The sequence below is a fragment of the Symphalangus syndactylus genome, chromosome 18 (assembly GCF_028878055.3).
Source record: "Symphalangus syndactylus isolate Jambi chromosome 18, NHGRI_mSymSyn1-v2.1_pri, whole genome shotgun sequence".
In the NCBI taxonomy this organism is placed as follows: domain Eukaryota; kingdom Metazoa; phylum Chordata; class Mammalia; order Primates; family Hylobatidae; genus Symphalangus; species Symphalangus syndactylus.
This window is the reverse complement of record NC_072440.2, coordinates 19,474,685-19,494,824: the sequence shown is the minus strand read 5'-3', so window position 1 is coordinate 19,494,824 and position 20,140 is coordinate 19,474,685. Positions and strand designations below refer to the sequence as shown.

General features: G+C 42.3%; 1 protein-coding gene across 14 annotated transcripts in view; it reads left to right on the top strand.

The window, feature by feature from the left end:
* The window catches only part of TNRC6B (trinucleotide repeat containing adaptor 6B), a 294,090-nt gene that overhangs the window by 255,790 nt on the left and 18,160 nt on the right, over positions 1–20,140 (top strand). For 12 of the 14 annotated variants that reach the window (XM_055252755.2, XM_055252752.2, XM_055252753.2 and 9 more), the window contains 9 exons: positions 2,937–3,068; positions 3,389–3,484; positions 3,629–3,812; positions 10,701–10,838; positions 13,002–13,178; positions 14,657–14,803; positions 15,054–15,149; positions 17,462–17,686; positions 18,148–18,218. In XM_055252755.2, the coding sequence (XP_055108730.1) occupies positions 2,937–3,068; positions 3,389–3,484; positions 3,629–3,812; positions 10,701–10,838; positions 13,002–13,178; positions 14,657–14,803; positions 15,054–15,149; positions 17,462–17,686; positions 18,148–18,218 (1,266 nt within the window). The remainder of the gene's footprint in view (positions 1–2,936; positions 3,069–3,388; positions 3,485–3,628; positions 3,813–10,700; positions 10,839–13,001; positions 13,179–14,656; positions 14,804–15,053; positions 15,150–17,461; positions 17,687–18,147; positions 18,219–20,140) is intronic. The other 2 variants (XM_063622887.1, XM_055252754.2) reach the window with 1 other exon arrangement.

Below are 20,140 nucleotides of genomic sequence, written 5' to 3'. Positions count from 1 at the left end.
GAATATAATAGGATCAACACGAACTTGGTGGGGTGACTGTGAAGTTAAATATGATAGAGGTTCATTCATTTAATAGATATTTATGGAGCATCTTCTATATGCCATGCTCATAAAGATAGACGTAAGGTCTTAAGCTCAAATAAAAAAACAATAAAAATTTAAAGGCCAGGCACAGTGGCTCACGCCTGTAATCCCAATACTTCGGGAGGCCAAGGCGGGCGAATCACGAGGTCAGGAGTTCGAGATCCGCCTGGCCAATATGGTAAAACCCCATCTCTACTAAAAATACAAAAATTAGCTGGGTGTGGTGGTGTGCGCCGGTAGTCCCAGCTACTCAAGAGGCTGAGGCAGAAGAATTGCTTGAACCCAGGAGGTGGAGGTTGCAGTGAGGCGAGATCACGCCACTGCACTCCAGCCTGGGCGACAGAGTGAAACTCTATCTAAAAATAATAATAATAAATAGGCCGGGTGCAGTGGTTCACGCCTGAATCCCAGCACTTTGGGAGGCCGAGGCAGGTGGATCACGAGATCAGGAGATTGAGACCATCCTGGCTAACATGGTGAAACCCCGTCTCTACGAAAAAAATACAAAAAATTAGCCGGGCGTGATGGCAGGCGCCTGTAGTCCCAACTACTCAGGAGGCTAAGGCAGGAGAATGGCATGAACCCGGGAGGTGGAGCTTGCAGTGAGCCGAGATTGCACCACTGCGCTCCAGCCTGGGCGACAGAGCAAGACTCCATCTCAAAAACATATATAAAAATAAAAAAAAAAAAACATAAAAAACCCAGCTATGTGGGTTAAATATTACATGAGAGAACAAAAGCATGTTTTTAAATATTACAGATTTTAACTAACATTAAGCTTAGTGTGTGAATCAGGAGTTATGATCACCAGAGAAAGTGACATCTTAGGCATTGTTAATGAAAGCACAGCTTTTAACAGAATGGTTAGGGTCTACTTGGTGTTAGACTACTCTAGAAAATACCTTTCTGTTCTTGGCTCTTCACCAAGAAATGGAAGGAGATACAGGTGAAAGAACTGATCATATTGAGCCTGAAGATGAGATGCAAGGGAACTGCAATCATTGTCTGAAGACATTTGAAGAATCAGCCTGTGGAATAATATGAACATTTATGGAGAACATCTCTAAGCATTTGACACTGATTAACTCATAAAATCTAATAATGACTGAAGTTAATATTGTTGTCATTCCAGTTGGTGATCAGGAAAGTAAGGGTCAGAGAGGCTAAATAAGTAACTTGCTCTGAGTCAGCTTAGAAATGGCAGAGCTGGGTCCGGGCGCGGTGGCTCACGCCTGTAGTCCCGGCACTTTGGGAGGCCGAGGCAGGTGAATCACGAGGTCAAGAGATCGAGACCATCCTAGCTAACATGGTGAAACCCCATCTCTACTAAAAATACAAAAAATTAGCCAGGCGCGGTGGCGGGCGCCTGTAGTCCCAGCTACTTGGGAGGCTGAGGCAGGAGAATGGCATGAACCCAGGAGGCGGAGCTTGCAGTGAGCCAAGATAATGCCACTGCACTCCAGCCTGGGCGAAAGAGCGAGACTCCATCTCAAAAAAAAAAAAAGGAAATGGCAGAGCTGGGCTGGGAGCGGTGGCTCATACTTGTAATCACAGCACTTTGAGAGGATGGCTTGAGCCCAGGAGTTTGAGACCAGCCGGAGGTCAAGGCTGCAGTGAGCCATGATCACGCCACTGCATTCCAGCCTGGGTGACAGAGTGAGACCCTGTCTCAAAAAATAAAAATAAAAACTGAGGAGGCAGGCAGAGCTGGGATTACAAACCCAGGCAGTCTGCCTCTAGAACTAAAGTCTTTTTTTTTTTTTTTTGAGACGGAATTTCACTCTTGTTGCCCACGCTGGAGTGCAATGGCACAATCTTGGCTCACTGCAACCTCCGCCTCCCAGCTTGAGGCAATTCTCCTGCCTCAGCCTCCCGAGTAGCTGGGATTACAGGCATGCGCCATCACACCCAGCTAATTGTGTATTTTTAGTATAGATGGGGTTTCTGCATGTTGGTCAGGCTGGTCTCGAACTCTCGACCTCAGGTGATCCACCCACCTCGGCCTTCCGAAGTGCTGGGATTACAGGCGTCAGCCACTGTGCCCAGCCTCTAGGACTAAATTCTTGACTGTTGTGCTATGCTACTTGGCACTCACGGACATGTTCTTAAGCTTGTTCTCCATGGCCCCAACTAGTCCAGTGGGTTCAGTAGATGAGGGTGCAGGGAAACTCACTTCTGCTTACTTAAATCATCTTAGAGGAGCAAACCAAAGATGGGAGGGAATCCTCTGTCGCCAGAGCTTCCTGCAGCCTCGCCTAGCTCACTCCTGAGAACAGGGAGAAGGACCCTGCCGGGCCAGTGACCTTCCAGGCTCTTTGATGCTGGCTTTTTTTACACTGCCACTCTGTGGGTGTTTGCTATCAGAAGCCATGCGTTGAAACTCATGTCTCCTATTTACAAGTTAATATTATTTGTCTTACTTGTATCACAGAAATACTTTCACGTAAGTATTATTTATTAGCTTTATGCAATGTAGCATGTTTTGTTTCATGGCACATTTCCAATAATAATTTCTTGGATAATTATTAAAGATAATAATTTGGTTGGATAAAAGCTATATTGTCATCAATTTTTTTTCTTGAAGATGTTTTCCTGAATGTAAAATTTATACTTTTTATTGTAGAAAATTGGAAAGTCTAAGAAGAAAATTTAAAAACTGTTGTAATCTCACTGCTCCAAGATAATCATTGTTAACACTTGAGTGTATTTTTCCTGTTATATATTTTTCACAGAAAAGTTTGAGAGCTCTTGGTTTAGATTCATCAAGATTCTTTTCACAGAAAAACAGTTTTATTTTGATAAATTCTGAAGATTCCTTTTCTTTTCTTTCTTTTTTATTTTTTTTTGGCTAGGTTTCTGCCTCAATGCTCAAGCAGTTTCCCAACAGTGGCCTGAGTCCAGGTCTTTTCAATGTGGGGCCCCAGTTATCTCCTCAACAAATTGCCATGCTGAGCCAGCTTCCACAAATTCCCCAGTTTCAGTTGGTAAGTAGAAGATTTTCTTCCTGTGGCTAAAAAGGTCATTTGCTTTTTTTTTCTTTAGCTTTGATTTGCTTCCCACATCTTTGCCACTTTCTATGTTCAAAGGGTGCTAGTCCACACTTCTTTGCAAACTATGGAGTGTGCTTAAGGGTTGTCAACTCAACTGGAGGAAAATGTAACCAAGAGACCAGGAATTTGGTGTTACTTCCCTCCTGGATACTTTTCACTGTGTGACCTGTACTTCGTGCACAGACCCTTTAGGTGTCCTCAGTAAATCAATCTCAGGAAACTTTGGTTTTCTGTCTTTCCCCCTTGTTTTGTAGGCATGTCAGCTTCTCTTGCAGCAGCAGCAACAGCAGCAGTTGTTACAGAACCAGAGAAAGATTTCTCAAGCTGTACGCCAACAGCAAGAGCAGCAGGTACGTGGGTGGGCGGGGTCCCTCCAGTGCTGTGTTTGAGGAGTACATCCCGGCTTAGCCTCTGATGGCAAAGAACCGGGCACAGTCTTTTCCTGGGAAGTTCGGGGCCGTGCTTATCACGTGTCCGTCTCTCTTGGCCCTCAGCTGGCTCGAATGGTGAGTGCACTGCAGCAGCAGCAGCAGCAGCAGCAGAGGCAGCCAGGCATGAAGCACTCGCCCTCTCATCCTGTTGGGCCCAAGCCGCATCTGGACAACATGGTACCCAACGCGTTGAATGTGGGGCTCCCAGACCTTCAAACCAAAGGGCCAATACCTGGATATGGTTCTGGTAAGTTGTTAGTAGAGAAAATTACCTTTTTAGAAATCTGCCTCTCTAGGCCTGTGGTAGGGGTTGCGCCTGCATTACCCTCCGTTTTTATGTCAGCTGTACAAGGTAGGTAAATATTCTTACCCCTGGTTTACACATGAGACATCTGAGGCTTCTTGAGCTTCAGTGGGTTTCCAAAGCTCACCACATGGTTACTAAATAGCAGAGACAGGCCTCTAACTTCTCTGGCTCCAAAGCAGTCTTTCAATACATGTGTATGAATGGCAAACTGTTCTCCTACTGCCGGGAATTTTTAAAACCCTGTTTAAATGCTTGTGCATGCTGTGAGTGGTACACATGGCTGAGGTTATGATCTGTTAAAATATGTACTAGTTTGAAATGTTTTAGTATACTCATATTAATAAAATTGCCTTCTATTGAAAAAATGAACTAAAATTATGCAGATTGATAAAAATTCATTTGATATTAGCATTTCATCTGATTTAAATAGAATTAGAACAAGTAAGGTTATGCCTTTAACATTCTTCAAGAATTTTTTGGCAGGCAAATCATAGCTCTTTCAGAACTGGAAAACATGCTGTAAGCAGAATCTAATTGGTGAGGAAACAGTGACTTCAAAATAAAATTTAAAATTGGAAAAGATACCACATACCATCACAGTTTCATCTCAAACTGACAACATTTAGAATTTATCTTGTAAGGAAAATACTGTTCAACGTGCACTCAAAAAACAAGAGTTGGGCCGGGCACGGTGACTCACACCTGTAATCCCAGCCCCTTGGGAGGCTGAGGCAGGCAGATCACGAGGTCAGGAGTTCGAGACCAGCCTGGCCAACGTAGTGAAACCCTGTCCCTACTAAAAATACAAAAATCAGCCAGGTGTGGTGGCATGCGCCTGTAATCCCAGCTACTGGGGAGGCTGAGGCAGGAGAATCGCTTGAACCCGAGAGACAGAGGTTGCAGTGAGCTGAGATTGTGTCACCGCATTCCCACCTGGGCGACAGAGCAAGACCCAGTCTCAAAAAAAAAAAAAAAAAGAGTTGGGAAGACATGAAATTGCTGGTTCTAGGTGACAGTGTGACCCTGTGGCAGCGGCTGACTGTGCGCCAACCCCGTGATCCTCCTACTGCACGTGCAGGGGGTGAGCAAAGACTTCAAGGTGTTCTTGATCTGAATATTTTAGCGGAATTACTTTGTAGATCCTTAGCTTCCACTAACTGTTTTCATTCTTAAAGATGATCTGCCTGATAACTGACTTAAATTTGAAATAACTTTTCTTGCACTTGATATAGAAGAAGGTCAGCTCTGTGCTCATCTGGGCTGCAAAACACCAGGGTACCAAACATGGGGGGGCCTCCTTTGATTACTAATAAAGGTGTCCTTATGATGTATTTCCTTCTTCTTCTTCTTCTTCTTCTTCTTTTTTTGAGGCGGAGTCTCACTCTGTTGCCCAACCTCCACCTCCCACAACCTCCACCTCCCGGGTTCAAGTGATTCTCCTGCGTCAGCCTCCTGAGTAGATGGGATTACAGGCACACGTCACCACTCCCAGCTAATTTTTGTATAGTAGAGATGGGGTTTCACCATGTTGGTCAGGCTGGTCTTGAACTCCTGACCTCAGGTGGTCTGCCCACCATGGCCTCCCAAAGTGCTGGGATTACAGGCATGAGCCACCACACCCAGCCGATTCTTTCTTTCTTCTAATGGCTAAAGGATCAGAGTTAAGCATACACATATATACATATTTACTGAAGAAATTTTATGATTTTTGTCATACTCCTGTTTCATGAGTAACTTGTAAATTTAGCTATGCATTATATTATTCCATATTAAAGAGAAATATTGACTTATTAGCTTGTTTCTATATTTGTTAACTTATTAAATAATAAATAAATATTATTAGATCCCATTTTAATTGTGACCTGACCATTTATAATCTGCCTTATAAGATAGATGTGTTTTGTCATTTATTTCACTTACAATTTTCCTGTCCGGGCACGGTGGCTCACGCCTGTAATCCCAGCACTTTGGGAGGCCGAGGAGGGCAGATCACTTGAGGTCAGGAGTTCAAGACCAGCCTCCAACATGGTGAAACCCTGTCTCTACTAAAAATACAAAAAATTAGCTGGACATGGTGGTGTGCCCCTGTAATCTCAGTTACTGGAGTGGCTGAGGCAGGAAAATAGCTTGAACCCAGGCGGCAGAGGTTGCAGTGAGCTGAGATCATGCCACTGCACTCCAGCCTGGTGACAGAGCAAGACTCCGTCTCAAAAATAATTTTTTTTCCTTAGGTAGCATTATTACATTCGTTTGAATTGAAGAATACATTTTAAGTCTGAAAGTTAGATTTGGCTGCCTGTTTTGAATAGATTATTTGATGAAAATATATTTAAAGCATATATAGAAATTAAAAATTTTTTTCTAATAAATTAAATGCCAAAGATGTAATGAAATGAACAGTCTTTCAGTTTTCCTGATGCTAAGTATGTTGAACTAAAAAGGATACCTCTAAGTGAAAGAGTAGCAAGAATAATTGAAAGTTTCTTAATATGTCTTGATAAAGCCTCTTTGTTACATTATCTCAAAATTAAGAATTTGAGTGACTAATGACTGCTTAAATAATCCTGATTCTTTTGTAAAATAGATGGTTTCTAATTCTGCCCTTTTAGCAAAATTTAAAATATACCTAATTGAGGCTGAGTGCGGTGGCTCATGCCTGGTAATCCCAGCACTTTGGGAGGCCGAGGGTGGAGAGTGAGAGAGAGGGAGACAGAGAGAAAGAATACCTAATTGAATTGTTAGGTGATAATGACCTATCTAAAAATTATATTTTAGTATCTGTGTTACTGGGCTAGGGGAAGGAACATATACTTTAAAAGAAATTCAGAGAAGTAAGTTATAACAAGACTCCTTCTGTTCCCATCTACTTATTTATATGAGTAAAATTACTTAGTGCTTTATGTCAACAAAGAAATTTAAATTAAGATAGTAGCGAAAACTCTCTCTCATTATAGTAAGGAGTCTTGGTTACCGTGGATATCTGAACTCATTAAGAAACAAAGTAATTCATCTTCTTAGAAAATGCATTTCTGATAAAATTTCACTTTTTATGTTTAAAATTTATCAAAATTTGTAATACTTATTTGGTATATCCCTGTGAAAAGTAAAGCTGAATAAATATTGGAGATTATAAAAATGACAGAAGAGTCATTGTATCTATGCTGCAGTTATGATTGTGTCGATACCAGGTGTACGTGTGGACACGGACTTAAGTTGTGTTAGGATGGCCAATTATGGGTGATTTTCTAAAAATAATGATAGTTATAGAAACGAGTTTGTTTTTTAATGTATAGCAAAAAGAGGAGCAGAAAACAGAGAACTGTAAACAGAGAGAGTGAAGGCAAGATCAGTGTAAGGACAAGTTAATTTAAGAGCATTTCCTCAAGGATGTAAGAATGGAGCCAAAAGTCATGAACAGACCATGAATTACCATGTGTGGAGATGAGAGAAAGTAATTCTAGCAAAGACGGATGAGGTAGGCAAAGGGTTGTCCTTGCGTGAATGATAAAAGCAGGTGATAGGCAAGGGGCATGTCTTATCTCTACTTGTATCTCAGCTCCTAACACAGGGCCCGGCACAGATTACACTGTCCATAAATATTCATTGAACTGAACTAAATGGCTTAATTTGAGCTAAAGCTCTGTGTTTGTGAGAAATTTCAGGGAAACCACTTGGTGGACTAAGGAAATTTGGTTTTGCTGTAGTGGAAAGTACAATAAAGTCAGTATTTTCTTGGGTTTAGATGTATGATAGCTTGTAAATAGCCAAAGGTCACTAGCAAAGCACCATCTCTTCTTTGTTAGTGCACCCACTAGAGCACAGTGTCCCAGAATTCCTTCCTTCAAAATCTATCAGACACTTTCCATATCCTAGTGTCAGGCCGGTTACTACGTGACATCAAAGAAAACTACGTACATCTTCACCTGATTTTTCCTCTCATACTTTGGGGTTTGTAGATTGAACCTTTCAAGGCAATTTTCTCACCTATTCTTTCTCTTACCCCTTGGATTATTTTTCCTGACCAAACCTTGTGAGGCAGCACTGGGACTTGCCCTACTGTGGTGGCATTTGATCCCCAAGTCTCTAATGAGAAAGGTGCCCGCTTTCTCTAAGGTTCTTGGAGCTGCTGAGCTCTTTCCTTGCTTGCTTACTTTTTCTTTCTCTTTCTCTTTCTTTCTCTCATTCATTTTCTTTTCTTCTTTCCTCTTATTTTTCTCTTTTTTTGCCCTTTTTCTATAACTTTAATTTTCTGCATTTCATTTGTCACCAAAAAAACTCTAAGCAGCTGAAATTAAAGAAATTTAATTCACTGGCTGGGCGCGGTGGCTCACACCTGTAATCCCAGCACTTTGAGAGACCGAGGCGGACGGCTCACGAGGTCAGGAGATTGAGACCATCCTGGCTAACACGATGAAACCCCGTCTCTACTAAAAATACAAAAAAATCAGCCAAGTGTGGTGGCAGGCACCTGTAGTCCCAGCTACTCAGGAGGCTGAGGCAGGAGAATTGCGTGAACGCGGAGGCTAAGGTTGCAGTGAGCCGAGATTGTGCTGCTGCACTCCAGCCTGGGTGACAGAGCAAGGCTCTGTCTCAAAAAAAAAAAAAAGAAAAAAAAAGAAATTTAATTCACTATGGGTTTTATAGAAATTTTAGAGTAACTTCAAAGAAAATTAATGTGTAAGGAACAGTTCCCCCTCTTCCTAATAATGCTAGTATTCTTTTTAATCTTTGCCAGAATCCTAGGTTATTTGCAGAAGCTCTTTCTCAATGATTAGAACTGAGCTTTCAGGTGGCCTGGAATCCAAGCACCTTGGCCTGGTTTTCTCAAAGGCAGAAGTGTAATTTACTCAAGAAGCAACCTGCTTAGGCCATTAAGGCTATGTCAGAGAAAACCTTTGTTCCTTGCAACCTCCCTGCCCTCCAATCTAATTTCATTTCTGCTACCTAGGATGAAAGAAAGAAAAAAATGCCTCAAACTCTTCTTTAAAAAAAAAAATAATAATAAGGCCAGGCACGGTGGCTCGTGCCTGTAATCCATTTGGGAGGCCAAGGCACTTTGGGAGGCCAAGGCAGGCAGATCGCCTGAGCTCAGGAGTTCTAGACCAGCCTTGGCAACAGGGTGAAACCCCGTCTCTACTAAAAATACAAAAAATTAGCTGGGCATGGCTGCGGGGTGCCTGTAGTCCCAGCTACTCAGGCGGCTGAGGCAGGAGAATTGCTTGAACCCAGGAGGTGGAGGTTGCAGTGAGCCAAGATTGCGACACTGCACTCCAGCCTGGGTGACAGAGACTCCATCTCCAAAATAATAATAATTTCATCTGAAATATTTTCATCTCATTCTAAAGATTTCTGCTCCCCACCCCCACCCTCCAATCATTTTGAACTAGTAAATTCGGTTACAAAGTGTGAAAGAACACTGTTCTTTATATAAATAGCAACATTTTTAACATGGGTCAGGAAGGTGTTAGACTTTTACTTGATTTATTATGCGTTTATAAAACTATCCCAGACAACTAGGATAAGCACAGGGGACGAAAAACACAACCTGGGCCCTTAGTGGGATTTGGAGAGATGGAAATTGAGGACGCTTTATGGGTATAGTGTGGCGTCTGGCCTGGCTAGAGTTGCACATCTTGGGGCAGAGAAGCTTGGCTCTGCCGTGGTGGGAGCCTTGCTCGCCTCCCTGGGATGCCTGCACTCGTGCTGCCGCTCTGCGCTCCCTGTGGCTCATTCTCATTTTTCTATGGTCATTTATCATTCTCCCCCTCCCTGTTTCATCATTTTAGTCCTTTGTTTTACTTTTTTGAGAGTTTTTATGAACAAGTGTCACGTACATTCTGACCCAAATGGATGATGGATTGTGTTAGACTCCATCGTCCAGCTTCTGCTGTGTGGCTTCCAGCTCTCCAGCTCTGTGCAGTGGGAAAACGTTACCCACCAAGACTCTTCCCCTGAAACTTACCTGGGGCTCATGGCAAAGTGAACTCAGAATCTCAAACTACCCACCTACTCAAGCTTTGGTGTCTTCCTCATTTCCTCATTGCTTAAAGACTACTTTCAAATTTATCTTTCACATTCTGCCCTGACCTCCACCCACCCCACACTCAGGCTGCCAATTCTCTTCCTAAAATACATACTAGTTATCCTCTTACATGCTTAAAATTTTCACTATCCTCTTATCCTAGAGAAAAAAAGATCTGAACTCCTTGGCCTAATATATAAAGACCCTACATGACATGACTCTTCATTTCTCCTCATCCCCCACCACTCTCCGCCTCACTTCATCCCAGAGTTAGCTAAACATTGGAGTCATTTGAACATCTCACCATTCCCTAAACACACTTGATTATCAAGAGTTAGAGCTTTGTACTTGGTTTGCTTGACTTCCCCAAATACCTCCCTGAGGCCCTAGATCACATCTTCCTTCTGCAAAGCCTTTCCTCCCCCAAGACACCCTGACTACAACTCTGTTGCTGCTGTTGCACTACATTGGCTGGATGTCGTCTTCTCTATCTCAGTTGGAGAGTGGCTGGCCCCAGCATCCTGTCTGGCACAAATGTCAGCTAAATGAAAAAGGGCGTGCAGGAATGCATTGAGACAGACCTAATCGATGGCAGTCATACACATCTTCACACCTTCACAGAGAGACATCACTTATTTAGCGAGCAAGAGCCAAGATCAAAGCTTGGAATCAAAAATACCTGTTTCCGAGTGGAGAAACTCTGTGAATTAGTCTTTGAATGACACTTGCAGGCATTTGTGGACTCTGCTTCAGAACTCTTGGTACTGATGCTAGAGACTTATAAAATGTGGTCTTCTCCTTTTTAGGCTTCAGTTCTGGCGGCATGGACTATGGCATGGTTGGTGGGAAGGAGGCTGGAACCGAGTCTCGCTTTAAACAGTGGACCTCCATGATGGAGGGGCTGCCCTCTGTAGCCACACAGGAAGCCAATATGCACAAAAATGGTAAGAGAAGCACTGAAAGCTAGAGCCCCCAACCCACAGCAGGTCTTGATGAAACATCTTATAAGACTATTTTGAAGTACAGAACTTGGTATTCTTTTTCCTCCTGAATCCTATGATTGCCTGTGGAGGAAGGTCAGAGTCATGTGTATGTTGAATTACAAGAAATATAAAGTACTAGTTCTAATTAAAGGGAGCAGAATTTTTCAGCTACCATGATTGAGGGTGGTAGCAGTGAACTTGGGCACCCACCAAGGTGAAACCCTAATAAGTTGGCTGAGGGAAGAGTCAGCTTGTTGAGTTTGTTTGCAGAGCAAGGGATCATAACAGTACCTATCTTGTTGGTTGTTTGAACCATAATAAATTTATCGGCTTTTAAAAATTTTCCTGCCTTTTAATCTCCAAAAGACAACTAATAGATCCTAATACATGAGATTTGAACTTTTCAGAAAACTTTCTTATTCTGTGTGAATTAAGAGTGTCTGCAAGACAGCTTTTATGGGCGTTGCAGGCTTTGGTCGTGATGTTGTTCTGCTTTTCCTCTCAATTTCTCTCTGTAAGGGCTTCTCCATTTCCTGTAAAACAGATAAAAGGTCTCAGAACCTTCCTTCAGCCTTTGTTTCAGTGTTTGTTTCATTTGACAGTAATTCACTTGGACTTAACTGTATCCATGAGAACCAAGTATAAATAGGTGTCTGGCTATTCCTGCTGCAGCGCCCTGGCAGGCCCCAGCCCCAGCCAAGTCATTCAGTCTGAAGCCTTTCAGGTTTCCTTTGTAAACCACTCTTTAATAAGCCCATCCAGGAGGCTGGTGAAATAGCCACGTGGAGCTCTCTGTCTGCCATTGCTAAGCATTATCGTTTGGTTTCATGGCATGAAGTAAAAAATGATTTATTGAAATTGTAAAATCTGTTTGTGGACTGAATAATCTAAGCCCACTGTCATCTATAGCTTTGGGCACTTTCAGTGCTTCCTTAGGCTGATAATTCACCAGGTCCCCTTGTCCCCAAAGACATGATAGGTGCATGATAATAAATATGAAATGGCACGTGAGAGGATATCTTGAAGGCAAAATCTCTACTTGCCTTTTTAGAGCTTATAGATCATGTTTTCCCATTTCCTTAGCAATCCCCAAAGTAATTGAGCTTTTCATTTTCCACTGCTTCACCATAATGTGCCTCTGAGCCAAATTTGTCAGTGGCTCCAGAAAAGTAAATGTCCTCTTAGCTGAGCATGGAGGTAGTTTTGATAATATTCCCATTAGGCTGTATCACCCTGGAAATAATTTTATCCCTTCACAAGCAGCATCCTAAGAATAGATCAAGTGACCCAATACAGTATGTAAAATTCATTTGAGAAATAAGTAGACTGGTATCTCACTGACACAAAATTTTATTCAAAGGGCATGTTTTGTTAGTTCAAGGCAATTTTAAGCTTTTAATTCTTTTCCTGCCCCGTAGCATATAAAATGCATGATGGGGGCACCGACAAAACCACTGAAGCGCTCTCAGGAAACCAGTTACAAAGGATTTGCTGTTCTTCATGTGTGAGGCCATGGATCCCAGAGCTGCAGAGTTCATTGCTGGTCTTGTGCTGGCAAAGACCCTAGGCGGGAATTCCATCTCATTGCGTTGGAATTTAAAGCAATTGCAGATGCTTTTCCCTCCAATGGACTCTCTGTTTACACTGCTGCTTCCAGCTAATTTAAGCCTGATCAGCCAGCCTTTAAGAACCTGGGTGGGTAGCATCAGTAGAAATTTAGTTAAAACTTTCTTATGTGCTACAAATTGTTAGAATTTTCCCCATTTCTCACTCTTGAGTCGTTAGCACAGAAACTAGGAATAATGGTCAGATTCCTAGGATGTGAACGTTTCATTAATTTCATAAGACTATTGAATTTTAAAACTGAAAGGAACATTTGAGCATGAGAGCAATCCTGTGTGCCTAAGTGAGGAACTGAGAGGCTCAGAGAGGCGAAATGACTTGTTGTTGGTCATGCTGCTTAGTAATTATGTGCTGAGTCTTGAATGCAACCTCTTATTCCAGTGCTGTTTGTATATACTCCCATCAGCTTCAGAAGACTGTTTGCATTCCAATGAATAAAAACTAGACAAGTTCTATTCATAGGAGTTATTCTGGATGATTTAATTTCCTCTCTTTTCTCAGGCGCTATAGTGGCCCCTGGTAAGACCCGGGGTGGGTCACCGTACAACCAGTTTGATATCATCCCTGGTGACACACTGGGTGGCCATACGGGTCCTGCTGGTGATAGCTGGTTACCTGCCAAATCTCCACCAACAAATAAAATCGGAAGTAAATCCAGCAATGCCAGTTGGCCTCCAGGTATTGTCCAGGAAATGCTTTTCCAGGAAAGCATTTGTTTTGTAATTGTCAGTTTCAGGTTCGGGATACATTGCTTTTGTGACTCATGTTACTAAGGTACTTGCTTTCATTTTTTTCATTCAATAATTGTCTGTTAGAAGTAAGGCATGTGCTGTGGGAAGACAGAAAATTTTCATTAGGTGGGGAACCTGGGGATAAGTGACATTGTAGCTGGGACTTCGCATTCGTCCCATGCATAGGACGCCTTGTAACATGGGTTCTTTTGAAGTGTCTGTTGAATTGATTTGTTAGTTCTTAGGCAAGTATTTATTACCAGTTAGCTTCTAGGTATGCAGTAGCGATTACAATGAGATTATTTGTTAATTCTTTTCTTTCTGTCCCTCTCTTTTGTTGGATATAGTAATCTATTCTCATGATAGAAAAATGAGAACATTTAATAAAGCAAAAATTCAAATCTAATTCCATAAATATATATCCTCCTAGACCTCTTTCTGTGCATGCATATTTGTGACATGAATATGTATAGTTTCATTTTATTAAGGTAGAATTTTTTTTTTTTTTTTGAAAGGGAGTTTCGCTCTTATTACCCAAGCTGGAGTGCAGTAGTGTGATCTTGGTTCACTGCAAGCTCCGCCTCCCAGGTTCAAGCGATTCTCCTGCTTGCCTGCTACCACGCCTGGCTAATTTTTTGTATGTTTAGTAGAGACAGGGTTTCGCCATGTTGGGCAGGCTGGTCTCGAACTCCTGACCTCAGGTGATCTGCCCGCCTCGGCCTCCCAAAGTGCTGGGATTACAGGCGTGAGCCACCATGCCCGGCCAAAGTAGAATTGTATAATGCAGATCGTTCATATATAATACATGTTGCTCTTTCTCATCACGATTTGGAAAATAAAAGTTTATTCTGTCACATAGCTTTAAAATTTTTAAATGATGTAAATTGACCAATAAAAAAATTCCGAGCCCTCATGTATATTCTAGGCTTTCTCTTGCTGAGCTAAATTATCCCTGCTGGTTATCCCTGGACATTCTATGTAGCAGTATCATTTGTATTACATTTTTTGCATTTCGGCCAACATCTGGTAAGGAAAATGAGAAAGAGCACTGATCTCTAGCCCATATTTTCACCGGTTCTTGGCCTAGATGCTTGGATAATTCTTGTGAACACCAGAGTCCTTATTCCTGCTTTCCCTGCCTTCAGCCCTGAAGTCTCCTGGGAGCAGGAGGATCAGGTTACTGGGGACAGGCTCTGATGAACTGTGGCTTCCAGTTGACTGCCACAGACAGCGTGATAAAACAAAGGTGCTGTTGGCAAGAGCGTGTGTTCATGTTGTTTTTTTTTCCTTAATTTTGTGATGAAAATCTAAGAGGTAATAAATTCAGTATTTATACTTTCACGACCCATTTCTTATGTTAAAAAAGTACTATATCATTTTTTTTTAACAACCTTCCTTCTCCAATATTTGTTTTCCTTGTCTCAGAATTCCAACCAGGAGTGCCATGGAAAGGTATCCAAAACATTGACCCTGAATCTGACCCCTATGTCACCCCAGGAAGTGTGCTGGGGGGTACAGCCACATCTCCCATTGTAGATACTGACCACCAACTGCTGCGGGATAACACCACAGGTACTTGAGCAAAGCATCTCTTATATGTTCAACACCCAGCATTTTCATAGTTGTCAGTTTGTGACTTCATTTGTACTTGCTGGTACCTAAAAGTTTAACCAAAAAATGTAAGAATATTGCTTTTCACATTCATTTGTTAGACATATTTTGTCCTCCATTCTACTGAAGTTTAAATAAAATACTCCCAAGGTTTCACTGGTTATACTGACATTGATCTTCAGTATTTTCTTCTTGTTCTTTGTTACCCAAGGGTCTAATTCTTCCCTCAACACCTCGCTGCCTTCACCTGGTGCCTGGCCCTACAGTGCCTCTGACAACTCCTTTACCAACGTTCATAGCACTTCAGGTATGAGGGTGAATTTTTTGTTTCCCTTTGGTTAGCACTTTTTCGTCGGGTTCCCTTTTATAAAGGAAACTGGCATGTATTTCGTAAGATACAGTCTTACAGAAGTTCAGTAGCATAGGTCAGTGTAGATGGAAGCACACCTTTTCTGTTTGCTATGTCTTTGAGGAACTTCTAGTCTCAGGAAGGATGAGCCAGATACAGCTTTGGGATGAGGCTGGTAGTGACATAACTGCAGGGAGCTGGCATATCCAGAGGGCTGGAGTCACGTCCTAATGACACACATGCTTCTCTTTTAACAAGGCTGTCAAGAAGTCAAGGGTCATGAGAAGAACTTGTTAAGGCCAGGTTATTATTCCTAAGGTAGCCAATAATAGCTGGCTTTTCTCTAAAAACCCTCCCACTTATGGACAAAGGCTAAGGGCAGATGGCCAAAGGAAAAAAAAAAAAAAAAAGGGACCTTGATTCATTTTACCATCATTTGGTAAGTTCCTCATGGTTTTTTAAAAGACATTAGGAAATGGAAAAGTTAGTGGATATAATAAAGGCTTTGAAGTCACTCACTGAGCATAGTGCCTTACTGATTGGTAGACATACTAGTAATTGGCACCTTCAGTTTGCACAAGTCGGACCTTAAGCTGTTAGAGTCATTATGACTTACGTGCTTTGCCCAGGCAAAAGCAAATAAAGCAGACCTTTGTGCACCTATGAAGACGCTGCAGGCTAGTGGGCTACACATTGTCTTTTTCTCCTTCCCACCTCTGTGTCGTATCAGCAGTGCAACAATAACCTACCACTCACTGAATGATCCTGCAGGCCAGGCATCATGCTAAACCTTCCATGTGAATTTTTATTTTACCTTCACCAAAGGCTATGAGTAAGTCCTGTTGTTACCCCTGTTTTGTGGATAAAGAAACTGAGTGAGGTTCTGAGAGCCGATATAACTTGCCTCAGTTCTGAGCAAGTATGTAAAGGAGACATCTCAATATTCCGGGATTTGAACCACCACCCTGCATTATACTTTTGTAGGATTTCTTTTACATGTAAAAACTTACTCTGGTTACCCAACTCTTTTACACCTATAAATGCCCATATCTCAGATTGAACTATGTGTCTTTTTCCAACAGTTGAAAATTTCATCTGAGAGGTGGTCCAAGAATCACCTCAGACTTGTCTAAAACTGAACCTATACTTCCCCACCTCCAAAAGTGTCTTTCCTTCTCAACTCAGTTATGTTTCTTAATAATGATCTCATGCATCATTTAGTTACAAAACCTCAGTATTTTCTTCCTCTTTCCTCTCTCTCTCAATCCCTGGATCCAGGCAGTTATGATTTCTCCTTAGTGATTTATTCTGCAATCATATTTCAAATATGCATTCCTTCTGTTCCATTCTATTTACTATCACAGTAGTTTAAACATTCCATGCTGAATCAGTTGCAAAAACTCCTGATAGTATCTTAATCAGTCCCCAGCCTATCTTTGTAACCTCCTTTACCTCTCTGCCCCTGTGAACTGTTCAACCAAAATTGGGGGGGAACATATTCCATACACAGAGAGTTTATGTTGAACCTTGGTTTACACATTCCTGTTTCTTTGTGCCCATCCATTTATGTAAATCCTTCACGAGCTGTTTTTATAAAGCCTTTGCTGCAAGCCCAGCATTCTTGATCCACTTTGCATATTGAACATACGTGATGATGTTGGGGTCGCCACTTCTGTTGCTTATCTGTTCTGTGTTCTCATATGAGCTTGAGGTTCTTAGGGATAATTATTTCTGTTCCTCACAGCACTGATTTAGTGCCATATGCATAGTAAGCCCTTAGTGAATATTTCTTGATTGTTTTTAAAGAATCTGTTTGAACATCAATATCTAATAGACTGGATCAAGGCACAAGCAAAGTGTAATTTACTAATTACTTTCCGTTCAGTCAATGATTATAGAATACTTTATTCTGCTAGTGTTCACATTCTCACTGTTACCCAGAAGCTGATGTCTTTAGGAAGACTTTCTCCTTGAATGTGTCCCCTTTTCGAGTCATTTTTAGCTAAGAAAGCAGTAGAGAATTGGTTATCTTATTAAATCTTTAATTCATATGATAATTCTATCAATTCAGAGTAGTAGTCACTGAAAATTTTCTGTTCGTTATGCTCTAAGAACAGTGTTATTTTGTATTGCTGTGCTTAAAATGTGTACTGTTAATTTTTAGAATATAAATGTGTATGTATTTATGTGTATGTAGATAAAACTCGTGTATTTGTCAACAAAAGTGAACCGTCTAACCTTATTCCTTCCTTAATTTTCTCTTCTTACAGCAAAGTTCCCTGATTACAAATCAACATGGTCCCCAGATCCCATAGGACACAACCCCACTCATCTCTCCAACAAGATGTGGAAAAACCATATTTCCTCCAGGAACACTACACCGCTGCCCCGCCCACCTCCTGGTCTGACCAACCCCAAACCATCATCTCCCTGGAGCAGCACAGCACCCCGATCAGTCAGGGGGTGGGGGACACAGGACTCACGGCTCGCCTCGGGTGAGGAGGATCTGCCTAAAGGAACGCCATTGTTCATCCACAAGGGGCTTATGTTAACACAGATGGTGAAGACACCAAGAGGTCTTCCCAAGAGAGGAAGTCATAGTTGTCTGGTTTTTCTTCTGGTAGAGGAAGAGGTACCTCTTGAGTGAGTGAAAGTCGCAGTCAGTATAAGGCAAAGGGACCCAAGAACTCCCAAGAGACAGATGGAGTAAAATGAGTGACTAAAAATGGCAGAGTGAGAACACTGGGAGGAAAATACTGTCTTGCAAATCAGGCATAAAAGTGCATAGGAGTCGGGGACCAGTAGAAGAGAAAAAGAAGGTCAGAGTCCAGTGGAAAAGAGGGACAATTTATAAAAGCAGAGAAGAAATGTGGGCTACATGAAAATCTTTCTCCCTCATGGCTTTTCTTGTTTTTCTTTTATTTCTCTTCCTAACCATTTTTCTGGTTGCTCATAGCCTCTACCTGGAGTGATGGTGGCTCAGTTCGTCCTAGTTACTGGCTGGTTCTTCACAATCTCACTCCACAGGTAATTATGCTTTCTCGTGGTTTTCTAGATAGGACTTGATTGTATTAAGAGAGAGGGAAAGGCTGGGCGCGGTGGCTCATGCCTGTAATCCCAGCACTTTGGGAGGCCGAGGCAGGCGGATCACGAGGTCAGGAGATCGAGACCATCCTGGCTAACACAGTGAAACCCCATCTCTACTAAAAATACAAAAAATTAGCCAAGTGTTGTGGTGGGCACCTGTGGTCCCAGCTACTCGGGAGGCTGAGGCAGGAGAATGGCATGAACCCGGGAGGCGGAGCTTGCAGTGAGCCAAGATTGTGCCAGTGCACTCCAGCCTGGGCGACAGAGTGAGACTCCATCTCGAAAAAAAAAAAAGAGAGGGAAAGATGGGGGTTGGTGTCTCACACCTGTAATCACAGTACCTTGTGAGGCCAAGGCGAGAGGATTGCTTGAAGCCAGGAGTCTGAAATCAGTCCAAGCAATATAATGAGACCCTGTTTCTACAAAAAATTAAAAATTAGCCAGGCATGGTGGCGCACAGCTGCTCAGGAGGCTGAGGTGGGAGGATCACTTGAGCCCAGAAGGTCGAGTCTGCAGTGAGCCATGATTGCATTGCATTGCACTCCAGGTTGGGCAATAGTGCAAGACCCTTTCTCAAAAAAGAGAGAGAGGGAAATAGATGTGGGAGACTGGCAGATATGAAAGCTCATCTCCTGATCACTGCAAAGAGGTCTTGACTACAGGAGTGGGTGTCCCCTCCCTACCCAAGGTTCACAGCCTACTTCTGGAGAGGGGTTGATGCTGGCCACTAGGCTTCATGCCTGCCTTCAAGATGATGGTAACATACAGTTTATAAAAGTGAAAACTAGTTTTATAAGCTAGTGTAATAAAACTAGGTAAAACCCACTAGAGAGTGGGTTCCTGCAGATCTTATGGGGCAGAGAAAGAGAAAAAAACAGAGTATGTTGGTATTTTCTGGTGATTTCTGTGTAGTAGACACGATTTGCTATATAGATGTGCATGTTAGAATCTGGAACCTAGTGGAAAAGGGAGTATTTTAAGGACACCCAAAAGCTACCTGTTTCTGTGTTAGTTCTCCAACAAGACCTGAACCTATACTTCCCTATCCCTAAAAGTGTCTTCCCTTCTCAACTAAGTTCTTTGTTTCTTAATATTGATCTCATGCATCATTTAGTTACAAAACCTCAGTATTTTCTCCCCCTTAAAACATACTAACCATTTTTGTGCTTTGTAAATAATTAACCATCCATCTCTCCAGTGGAAGAGATCATTTGACTTCATAGTTTATAAATGCTACATGGGGCCAGTTGGAGTGGCTCACGCCTGTAATCCCAGCACTTTGGGAGGCCAAGGTGGATGGATCACGAGGTCAAGAGATTGAGACCATCCTGGCCAACATGGTGGAACCCCATCTCTACTGAAAATACACAAATTAGCTGGGCGTGGTGACACACGCCTGTAGTCACAGCTACTTGGGAGGCTGAGGCAGGAGAATCACCTGAACCCAGGAGGCAGAGGTTGCAGTGAGCTGAGATTGCACCACTGCACTCCAGTCTGGCGACAGAGCGAGACTCCATCTAAAAAAATTTAAAAAGCTACATGGGTGTGTTTAACTCTCCATCTATTATCCTTTTCATGTGGAGATGGCATTACTATAATTTGCTGTCATCAGATCATATCCTGCAGGTGGTTTTCCATTGGAGGAGCTTCATTTGCACCAGGCCACTCTGCCTTTCACCTTGGTTGCTAGATAACTGAGGTATTTGCAGAAGCATTATGTTGAGCACTTGAATGAGGTTAAATGGGCGCATCAAAACTGAATCCATCACAACCTTTACAACACCTTGTTAAAAGGAGTCAGTTATGCCTCCCGTTTTTGACACATAGAATGCATTCTCTGGCATTTAATTCATACATGGATT